At 40.8% G+C, this 12,297-nt stretch overlaps 1 protein-coding gene across 2 annotated transcripts in view; it reads right to left on the bottom strand.

Moving 5' to 3' along the window:
- arhgap35a (Rho GTPase activating protein 35a) overlaps positions 1-12,297 on the bottom strand; it is a 104,323-nt gene that overhangs the window by 26,788 nt on the left and 65,238 nt on the right. For both annotated transcript variants that reach the window (XM_038298575.1, XM_038298576.1), the window contains one exon: positions 4,533-8,381. In XM_038298575.1, coding sequence (XP_038154503.1) covers positions 4,533-8,267 — 3,735 coding nt within the window. In that variant the 5' untranslated portion in view covers positions 8,268-8,381. The remainder of the gene's footprint in view (positions 1-4,532; positions 8,382-12,297) is intronic.

The raw sequence follows: 12,297 nt of genomic DNA, 5'->3' as shown, positions 1-12,297 counted from the left end.
CACCTACGCAGATGTCTCCTCATGATTGAGCAGTTTTTCCTTTTTTCTGACAGGCATACGGCGCTTAAGCATTGGTGAATTTAGCTAAAGCAGCTGAATAATGTGAGACGACAACCTCCGTACAGGTACATCCCAGCTGAGTGTCTGAAAACATTTATCATCCGCCTCTTTTTCCATCCTCCTGACAGCCGTGACAATTATCACAGAAACACAAGCACAATATGCACAGCTGCAACCCCTGCTTCAGCTCGCACTTCAGCGCCACACCATGTGTGTGAATGAGCAGCATACCAGTGCCGATTAGCCGAGAGTGAAAGGTCAAAAGTATCAACGCGTCCTGAGTGAGAGGGGAACAGGGCACAGTGGGACAGGGAGGCACCTGTGTCTCAAAAAAAAAGGAAGAAAAAAAACATTAGGAAAGAAAAAAAATAGGCGTGAAGAGAGCAAACAATGACTGTGACAAGAATGTGAACAGCAGAATGTATGAATCAGCAAGATGCAAAGACAAACAAACGGAGCGTAAAATAATGAGAGGAAGGAAGTAAAGAAAGCCAAACTGTCGGCCAGACGAATGGTGAGTCTTCAGAGAAGGCTGATAGGCTTTGGCAAACATTATGTTGCAGTGCCAAGAAAACAAGTGAAAAGCGAGTAATGAAGTCTGAACAGAAAACTGACACTGGTGTCCATCACAGCCTCTTGTGTGATAACAAATTTGTGAGAAATAAAGTAAATGAGAAAAAAACAACAACTGTACAATTTAGCAATTTCTACAACAATTAACCATTTTCCTGTTTAAATATATTTTTAAGGGTTTTATTGACATTAAACTGACACCCTATGCTAGTGGCAGCCCATGTAATTCAATCAAACAAAAATCAGACATAAATAAGCCCATGAATCATGTGTAATAAAATGGAAAAAACAGGAAATTACCTGAACAAAGTACAGGAAGCCAAGAAAATAACCGAACGACGTCAGTATTTAGAAAGCAACCTTGCTCCCTACGACTTCAAATGAATATCCGCTGGTTAATCCTAAGTCACAACCAATAACAAGGTTACTGATTACCAAGGTGTGGAGAAGCAGGGGTTTCCCGATTCAACTTTTTGATTTCTGATAAAAAACGGACGTTGCAGCTTGAGTAATGACCAATAAAGATATTGACAAGATGTGATATCAACAGGAATATTACAAGCTTTTATATTTTATTATTTTAGATCGCAGAACATTAGAAAAGGCTTGATCAAGTGATATCACTCAAAAAGAGAATAATAGTCAAAGACAAAAGGTATGAGCACAACAGACCCACGTATTATAAACCAATGGGTAACAGAAACTTTAAACAAAAGCAGATTGTTTCGTTTCAAGATTTCAGATGTAGTGAGATTTATTTTAATGTAGCGAGATTTGTTCTTCGGCTGATATCAGACTGATATCAATCAATCACTTCTCAAAACCAGACGCTCTATCAAGGTGCCGCTGTTTACTGCTGCATAACACGATAATGGCATTGGTAACACACATTTCTAGAGTTCCAAATGTTACTGGGAATTGGGGTCACCACCTGAATTTAGAGAGACAATTTCACCAGAAAACAACCGAGACCAGGTGCTCCTCACGATTAAGAGTGAAAAAAAATGATCAAGAATTGTCTAAGAGCCAAAGAGCAATCAGAGAAAGCTTGAGAAAATGGCTGCATTTTTGGCACGCAAAACAAGGCACCACTAAAGAGGAAAGTATGTTTAAGCATATGTACACTTTATAAAAAGCATTTGTCAAAAAAAAATAACACCCTAGAAGTATATTGTGTGGTTCAATAGGGCAAAAACTGAACTCTTTGGATGTCATTACACAGACAGTGCAGTGGCGGCCGGCCCATAGGGGGTGCTGGGGCACCGCCCTCCCTGATAAGAAGAGAGAAACGTAAAATATATTTTTAGAAATTAACTCATAAATGTTAGTTTTACTCTCTAGAGTGTGTACCTATAAGCAAAACAAATTATATAAACTACATTTCCCTACCTACTGTCATTCATTTGTGGATTTCCACAGACAGACTCCTACCGTCTCTGTCTTGGGGCTGTGATTAGACTGCACCATAAGTGCATAGAATCTGCCAATCATGTACTATTGCTAGGTGAATTTAATAATTTAATGGCCAATCAGCGTCTCAAAAATGTATGGTCTTGGGGCTCTGAAAATACTGCGCTTTAACAGGCTTCTGCACCCAATGCGCAGGTGCAGACAATTAGAGGGACGATGACGAACGTAATGAACGAGATGCAGCTTCCACCATATTCGGTGAGATCCTTATTTATCTACCCGTTTGCCAGAAGAACATCCCTGTTGTAGGATATGAAAATTTCCTGTCATGGTTATTGTGACTGTGACGAATCCACCTCGTCACTTAAAACAATCTCTAACTTTGCGCGCCACACACATTTCTGATATACTGTGTTTGTGAGGACCAATACACTCGTGCTGAGCCCAGTAGCTCCATTAACTTAAAACACACAAGCTGTTCCTGGTTACCTGCTGGCGTATTGAGGGTGCACACTTAATATTTCAGTGGGGTAGCCGTGTGTGTGTGTGTGTGTGTGTGTGTGTGTGTGTGTGTGTGTGTGTGTACGTATACGTGTTTATGCTACGGGGACTTGTCATCTTCAGTCTGGCGGCGTCTTTGCTGGGTTCAAACCCAGTTTGGTGTAATTGAATAAGTCAATGTATCTGTGTAAAGGAATTAAGTTGTAAAAATTATTTGTTTTTGTATATCAATTGTTTGTGGAGGTAATATATGGACAAAACTGATTTATGAGAAGAAATCAGAGATAAGAGAGCCTGAGGTGAGGGGCTTAAACTATTTAATGAGGGCTGTGGGAAGAAAAGCGGCAATTTCTGTTTTCTGTTTCTTTGTTACATTGCTGGTAACTGGAGGGAGGCTGAGGCCCGGAGTATCTTGTATATGTTTAGTTTCTTTTGCACCCTGTTTTGAGTTTTTGAGCACAATAAATCACCAACACCGGTAACCCGACTGAGCCTGAATTCTTGGAGGCCAAAGAACCCCGTCACAGTGACCAAAATCATCACTGTTAGTGTTATTATATAGTAAATTAAATCATTACTGTTAAATTGTATTTCATTTCCAATTGTTTATTTGAATTCTTATTCTGGATTAGTTGGAGACATACACTAGGCTATATCAGCCCCACCAAAAATATTTTTCACCAGCCGCCACTGAGACAGTGTCTGAAGGAAAAAACGAAACTGAACGTCACTCCAAAAATACCCTACCAGCAGTAAAGTTTGGAGATAAGAACACCCTGGTGTGGTGAGTCTTTTGGGACATGGTACTATATAACTGAGAGTAGGATGAATGCAAAATTGGCTTAAGACATTCTTGATCATTTGAAACAGAATATATAGGTGCATTTTTAGACCAATGCATGAAAACACCCAACAGGCATCAGAAAAAGGAAATATATCTGCTGGAAGAGAATATATCCGTTCATAACCTGACCTGAATTCAATTAGAAATCAACATAAAAATAAAAGACCCCAGGAGGCCTTGAAGGACAGTTTGAGTGGAAGAACCATTTGAAATCCCACCGAAGCCATGGTAACTTTTCCACCAACAAGAAATATTCTGAAGCTGAATTTTGAAAAATGAAGTTTTTTGTGTTCAAAGCTTGCCAGTTTCATTTCACATCATTTCAAACAACTTTATTTATGCATGTATTTGCTCTGATTCCTTTGTGTGTGAATTAGCAAGTTGTTTTTTTATCCACATCTGGAATGGATTTCAAATTCAGAGGACTATAAAAAAAAACACTGTACTATACTTGCAGAAAAAAAAGGTTTGTCCAATACTTATTTTCCTTGCTGAATGTCTGGAAATGTTTCAAATTTAAAACAAGCCTTACATAATCAGGCAACCTTTCTCTTTTTTGTCTGATGTTTATCCAAGAAAAGGACCTGACATAATTCAATCGCCATTAATGCACACGCTCCTGCTTCGATTCATTAAGACATGTTGAATTCTGGTACGAGTCTAATCAGATTTTTTCTCCCGTTGATGATCTGGAGATACTAGGGAATTCCCATTGAGTGATCAGAAAAAAATGTATTGCAGGCAGGCTTGCGTTCAAAGGAACTTCTACGGTAAGACATTTTTTTACTCGCCTTAGTTTTAAATAGCAGAGGAATTACTCCTGTTTTTCTCAAATTTTTGGTAATAATCACAGTTATTTACCAAAGCGCCTGGGTCTTAGCCAAAACATAATTATGCTGGAGTTATTCTGTGGGTACTCAAGAAAACCAAATGTTTATATTCTCCTAACCATGCACTCTAAACTTAACATTACATAAAATTGATAGGTTTGCTTTAAATAAATATGCTGCACTCTGTTGCTGAAAAACAAGATAAAATTCTTGCCTAAAACATATTTAAAAGGTACTAGAATGATAAATGCACTTCTCTAATTTGAGATTTGTTTTTTTTTTCTCATACAACAGTTGTACACACAACTACTAACCTTTGTGTTTCTGCGAAGACCTCGCAGAATTTTCATTGTTCTGTGATCATCAATCTCTTCGATGGAATTGTCCTTTTGAGGTACTCCATCATCCTGGCTTGCCTTTGGTGGACCACCCATCTCATCATCGCTGCCAAGAGAGAAGCTTGTCCTAAAACTACTAAACTTTCCAAGCCGTTGGGACCTGTCTCTATAAAGTTTTGGCTTTTCACCAAAAACAGACAGCTTTCTCCTGCGCTCCAGCGAGCTGCTGTCAGCTTCACTGTCTGAACCATTCCCTGAAGCACTTCCATTGGTATGACCCTTGTTGGCGTTGCGGATTGTGACAATCTTGCCCTGTGTGCTGTCATGGGGAACAGAGTAAATAGTCTCGTCCTCCTTGGGTCGAGGTTTGTAGACAGCATCCATAGGTTCGGCATAGTCCGAGGGGTCATAGCCTCCATCTGTCCCTGGAGCCCAGGTCACGGTTTGGTGCAAGTACGGTCGGTTAGAGGTTCCTTGCTGATCAACAAACGTTCCGAGATTTACTTTACGGAGGGGCTTGGGCTTCACTTGTGGAGGCAACCTGTTGTTTACCCTGCTTTCAAATGTACCAATATCAGAAAGGACAGAAAATGTATCAGTTGATTCTAGATCTGGCAGCTTGAAACTTGCCATGGTGGAACTTAGACTACTAGCCTCCCTTAGAGTAGAAAAAGGGGAGGATGGGTCAAAGTCATCTTCAGAGTCCAAATGAACATGAATTGGACTGGGGGACCCACAGCGAGGGCTGATGCTCTCATTCGTAGATGCCTCGGCTGTATTATCATACATGTGTGCTGCCTCAACAACATTGCGCTTCTCCATCACCTCCTGGAAGAAGGACTGGAAAAGGTCTATCTTATGAAGTCCCCCTACTACACCACCATGTCCACATATTATTGTGCTAAACCTTGCATTGATTTCATGGGCCAGCTCCTCTCCCTGACAAATTTGTTCCTTAGCTGAGTCAGAGTCAGACAATTCCATCTGACTCTCCCCTACCGCTAGCAACTGGATTGGGACAATGTCTTGGACTTCACAAAGGAAAGCGCACATTGTCTCCATTGAAGCTTTGCGACGGGCAGAATAAACTGTGATGTACCCATGGACCAGGCCTGTTTTTCGTAGTGAAAATGAGGAGTGGAAAGAGAGCAAAGACAACTCAACATTCTGCCTGTGACCTCCTATAATTAGATCCAGGAGAACAGACGTTCCACTGCTAAGGCTTGACCCAGGACGACAATGTTGAGGCAAAAGGAATGGTGCAAGTAGTTGATCTAAATCATATGTGTCCCCACACATCAGGCACATGACTATTCGGAGGTCTGCCTCAAAGCCTTGCTGAGACTGAGAGTCTCTGTAAGCTGAGGATAAAGGCGGCAACGTAGGGGAGCTGCTTCCAATGTTTCTCCTGGTTTCTAGGAGGCCTCTAAGCATCTGGCTAAGCTGCTTCTCACTGACATTGCGGCCATAACCCTTACCTGGAGAGGCTGGGTCTAGGTAGGAACACTGCAGCTTTGTAGCTACTTGCTGCCCTTGCTGTATAAGAGTCTGAGCCGTTTCCCCTCCGATATCCCCAATGGAACCGACGCCCCTCTTGGTGACTAGAAGGAGGGACAGTGGGAGCTGAGCTAAGCTGTTTTCCCTTTCCCTTCTGCTTATGGTCGACTCTCTAAGCTTTTCTAAACTCTCAACAACATAAGAAAGAGATTCCTTTGAGTTGTATAAACAAAGGCATCCATGGGGTGTGAAGGTGGGTGTGTGGAATGAGTTGACAGGCAGACGTACATTGCCTTCTATAGGGCGAAGGGTTAACTCGTATAGCTTGCCATCAACAACATACCTGTCATCACTGGTGCATAATGCCCTTATCTCATTTGCCATTTCTCTGGCTAGTCCATCTCTCCCTAGAATGACTAGATTTATCCGTTCAGCCCTTCCTCCTTCCAGTCTAGCACTGTCTGATGATGGGTATCGGGTGGGGAATCTGGAAGCCAATATCTGCTCGATCTTAGTGTCAACACAGTGGGGGCTGTTAGGGCACGTATCCTTTGTAGGATGGTAGACAAAGTGGATGTGTTTCAGTACTAGAGCATCCCTTTCTGCTTGCAGCTTCTGCAGTGCTTTAAATCTTTGCTCCTCGCCCAACACCTCCTGAATGGCTCCCATTTTCTCTTTACTTGGTTTGGCATCTACTTCCAACTCATAAAAGAGCTCAGAATATTCAAGAAGTAGTTCCTGAAAATCTTCTTTGGCCCGGTCAATGATTTCCTTTTGATGTTTGTTGTAGATGTCTAAATATTCAGCTTCATCCAGCCATTGGTAGAAATCCTCATTCATGATGAAACTTCGAGCCTCTTCCCATGGTTTTCCTGGTGTGATGAAAGGAGAGACACTTAATCTTTCTTTAAACTCCCATCTCATCTCTGCCCGCTTGCGTTCCTTCCTTAACTGATCTAAATGGGTTTCATAGATGGTTTCAGCTGCTGGAGTCTCCAACAAGTCCTGTGGGATCCTATCATCATCCATTTTATCAATGTGTGGAGTTGTCTCCCAAGGGGTATCATCTAAAACTACAAACCACTGAGAGAAATCTCTCTTTGTCTCCAAGACCTTCTGAACTCCAGACCAGCTCAAGTGGTCTATTTCATCCAAGTGTGGTATGAGCACAGATAGGGCCTGTGGTAGAGTATTTAGATAAGCCTTCCTGCGTTTCTCTATGTGCTCTTGTTTCAGTCTATGCACATGCTGTTGAAAGAGCTTCTTGGCCTTTGCAGTTCCTTCAAGAAAAACATATTCCTTGTACTCAGGAGCTGTCTGCATACGACGGCTTACAGCAGGCCACGTCTCATTATGGTTATTGACGATTCGGTTGACCAGCCACTCATAGCGGTCTTTGGCTAAGGCAATCTGTTGGCTCTGCTGCTTCAGGGCCTCAAAGTATGGGATAATCCTGGGTTTTCCCCTGCTCTTGTCTATGAGCTGAACCAGAGTAAGAAATGCCAGGTCAACATTGACATTTGAGCGGGCTGAAGTTTCAACCACTTGCAGATTCTTTTTAGCAAGGGCAAAAGCATGACAGTCTTTAATGTAGCGCTCAACTCCTTCATCACATTTGGTGAGAGCCAGTACCACAGGCTTTTTTGTTTTGGCTAGTTGATTATGCAGGTTGCCAACAAACTTCATTTGATCTTCAAAGCTACGATTCATACCTCTACTAACATCCACAACAAGTAAGAAGCCATCCACGATAAGCTTGCCTTCTGGCATTTGCTTTTGCTCAAAGTCCTGCTCCAGCCCCAGCTGATCTGTGCAAAAGTACATCAGCTTTTCAGCTGAAGCCAGCTTGGTGGAAGCTGCCCTCTTGATGTAAGGCTGGAGCGCCGTGCTACGGTGTGGCTGGAATGTCTGATCATCAATGAACTCTGTCTGCTCCACCACATTCATACGGCACTCTTGCGCCTCTTCCAACGTCCTCCCAGCTTCTCCCCAGTACAAAAAGTGGTCATTATTCACCACCCGGCCTCCAAAGTCGCTGGTACTCAAAACTGACGTGTGGTCCAAGTAGAAGTCATCTGCACTCGGCCGAACAAAGCGGTTGCACAAGCAGGACTTGCCCACACCACACTGGCCTTTCTCCTTTTCTGTGCCAGACAACCCCACCACAACCAGGTTGTAGATGGGAGCCCGGGCATCTTGTTTTTTGGCCATCATTATCCCATGCAATGGCTCATCCTGCTATGCTGGCTGCTAGCACTTTGGAGAGGAGATGCCTGCCAGGGAAGCACGGTTTCCATGCAAAAAGGATCTCACGAGTTAGATCTTGATCTGCAAGATATGGAAAAAGAAAAAAATGAAAACAGAAAATTAGTCTCCAGAACATAGTAAAGGAGAACATTTATCATTAGTAAGCTTTTGTGTGTCCCTCATTTAAATTCCTACTATGTTCCTACATTCTGTTATTAATGTTTAATCTCCGATCCAATTTCCCCTGTAAATGTTTCCTGAAAAGATTGAGGTCAATGGCAAAGCTGTTGGAATTTAGTACATTACTTTGCCAAGCTTTAGTTCAGCTGAAGATAATGTCCCACCAGTTTTACTCATTAAATTTTTGATCTCCAAGGACTGCAGTGCTAACAGTTCTCCCTGCCACGTTTCACTCATCTTCGTGGGATCCCATATGTGTTTTTGGTTTATTATGCAACATCTAACAATCTTACAGCAAACAGACATCAATGTGTACAGAGGCCACTACAGGCTTGTGTAACAGGCAAACTAATCTGCCTGCATCCCAAATGAAAGACACACACACACACACACACACACACACACACACACACACACACACACACACACACACACACACACACACACACACACACACACACACACACACACACACACACACATTCTTGGCTTGCTATATTTACTAAAGACCATGTGTTGACTCCCATAGATTTTTATCACTTTCAATCCTTTCTATGCCCTAACCCTTAATATAATCCTAAATATAACTATTACCTTTGTAGACCTAATCTATACCCCAACCTAAACTCAATTCCCACCAAAATCCTACTCTTAGCAAATTAGGAAGTGACAACCACAAAAATGTCCTCAATTTGATACAAACAGTCCTCAATTTGACGATAAAATGGCAAAAATGGTCCTCACTCTGATGCCAAGACAGAAGCAAACACACACACAAAGATGAAAGCAGATGTGTTCAGAGCTTAAGTTACTAATTGGCCAACTAGGGAGAGCCATCTGCATTTTATAACTTACCTATTGGCTTATATGTCTTCATCAAAAAAGATGTTTTCCCATGTTTTTCATCAAATAGATCAGAGCGAGATAACATACCATTGTCTAGGTCTTAATGTGTTTATCTCAGTTTGACAAGATTTACTGATTTATGACAAACAAAAAACAAGGAATATATATATATATATATATATATATATATATATATATATATATATATATATATATATATATATATATATATATATATATATATATTCTCCTGTTTTGATGGCTGTCTCGTTGTTGTCCCTCTATTGCACCTGTTGTTAATTTCATTAACACCAAAGCAGTTGAAAATGATTAACAACCCCCTCTGCTACTTACCTGACCAAATCAATATCCCAGAAGTTTAATTAACTTGATGCTATACTCTGATTACAAAGTGTTCCTTTAATTTTTTTGAGTAGCATATGTTGTTTTGGGTTAGTTAAACAAAATACAACTGAATTTGCATAGATTAACTTTAAATTTCAACCGATTAATGGGGGAAGGGAAGACAATCAAAAGAATAGCTACAGAAGAATCAAGAAATGCTCCACAAAAGGAATTCCCAGGGGATCAAACAGTGAGACACCTACTATAAATCACTGTCTGAATACTCTGTATATTCCATTTCTGAATTTAATTTGAACATGTCCTTATCAAGGTTCCAAGCTGAACATTTTGCAAAGCACCAAATTCCTGATTTTCTTTCGTCTCCATTTAGAGCGTAAAATAACATCACAGAATCCAGCGCTGACATCAGCAGCTTAACAGTGCACCTGTGTCCTGACCTCGACTTGTTCATATTACAAAGCAGATGGCCTCGACAAAATTTATAGTAAAAAGAACATGGCCTTTTAATATAGTCTACTGCCTTAACAGAGCAGGCATTTTTTATTTCAAGTTTACATGCTTTGAACTAAAATGAAATTAGGCATGAGTTGGTAACTGACATCAACTATCTCCAGCGGTCATGGGGCAAAAGGCAGGTTACACCCAGAACAGATTGCCATTCCAGGCCAGTACTGGAATTATCAGCCAATGCTTTTAGATGGGTTTCATTTGAGCACTTTATATTTTCCCATAGGATTTTACGGATAGGTAGATTTCTTTGCAAACTCATTATTCCCTTATTGGGGCAGTTTGAGGAACACAAGAAATTGTTATATTTTTAGACTTAGACAACTATTATTTTTGTTATTTTGTATACACAGAGCAAAGTGCAGCAGTGATCAAATATTAATAGTGTGGGAGAAAAAACATGGTGCAAAAACACATTGATATGGAGGTTGAGAGCATTAGGAACTTCCATATCATGTGGAAAACAGTGACAATGAGCACTTCATTCAGTATTTCCCACAACTCCCACAGTGCTGCTTTCTGCCTCTTTTTAGCCTTGAGTTTCACTCTCTTTACATCAATTTTGGAGAAAAGCCCGGTTTTGCTAATGTCAGAGTCATCCCATATTTATGATGGATTGCTGCCCTCGCTGTGCCATACAGTAGTGCTGACTCTTGTTTTGCCTTCTCTTTTCCGATACTTTTATACAAAAAGATTCCTTTGATCCTTTGCAACTATTGCTTTGGCAAAAGGATAGCTTAAATAAAACAATTTATGACAAACGAAAACAAGGTGTGTGTGTATATTTATATATATATATATAGGTCAGAGAAAAGCATTGCGGGTGCAGGAAAGTTGAGCTTTCTTTTAAGGTATTCATATTCAGATAAAGATAAAGATGTTCAGAAAAAGTCTTTTAAAATGCAAATGTATAAAAAAGGCTATTCTAACCCCTTCCCCTTTCTTAAAGTTGTTTATTTTCAGTTAATTTGTACAGATATATGCATCAAGATAAAGAGAAAAATTCTCATTCACTATGTTATAACAACCATGGTTATGGTATAATTTAGATAGTGTTCTTATATTTCCTGAGATTGCCCCTATTAAACAGTCAAACACTAATCAACACATGCTTTCTCCAACTGAACTATACATTTTGTTCAGTGCGTGCTACAGAGAGTTACCAACCGCAGGCCTTCAGGATGAAATTCAATCATAAGTAATGTGAGGACTGGATGGCTTAGAAAACATCGGCTGAAGATAATGAAAGGATAAAATGCCTCATTAAATGCAACAGCGAAGCTAAATGGATGGAATCAGAGAATATTTAGGTCACAACAACTCTATTAGATGGCTTTATTCATCAAAATAGACACTTCAAGTCTGAGTGCAGTTCTTCATAGACTAATTTGTTAGGGGAAACATTTCCTTACTCATAAAAATGACACAGGATGTGCTTAGCTGCTGTCAATGCAGCAGACTTGTCATATTCAGACAAACCGTCTCACGGTTCACCCAAAAGGGTGGTGTCTTACATGCATGTGCAGAAATATACCAATGTCTTCAGGCCTTGGCCTCTTGTGTATAAGAGAATAGCCATATTCATCATATTACAGCTTCTTAGTCAGCTTCTGACCATGAACCGAGCACGGAAGGAGAAAAAAACACAAAGAAGAACAGCAGGAAGGAGAAGAAGGCATCGGTAAAGTCAACAAAGGGTGGAAAGTCAGATCAAACATCAAGAGGACAGAGATGACTAAAAAGAATGGATATGGAGGAAGGTGAGAAAGGTCGGGGGTCTGGGTTATGCAAGCTTTGGACTGGAATACCCAGAGGGAAGATGGACAGGGTGTGGCAATGGTCTGAATGAGTTTGCGACAATTAGCCTCTATTGAATTGTGAACAACATTAGATCTTAAATGCTCCACCTGATTTAAGTCCAATTACTATCCTAGCAATATTTTTACAACATAGTTTCAAACTGCCCCAGACTATTATTGAAGTCCCTATCTAGGTCATCGGCTTTCTCAAGGATAGGAGTAGCCAAGGAAGACGGAATGCATCTGTGGGGTGTTTGAGTGCAGCCTGGAGCTAACGCTTGGGCGGCAGGGCGTGAAGT

The sequence above is a fragment of the Cyprinodon tularosa genome, unplaced genomic scaffold (assembly GCF_016077235.1).
Source record: "Cyprinodon tularosa strain WSP-4 unplaced genomic scaffold, ASM1607723v1 ctg41, whole genome shotgun sequence".
Classification (NCBI taxonomy): domain Eukaryota; kingdom Metazoa; phylum Chordata; class Actinopteri; order Cyprinodontiformes; family Cyprinodontidae; genus Cyprinodon; species Cyprinodon tularosa.
This window is presented reverse-complemented; position numbering and strand designations above follow the sequence as displayed.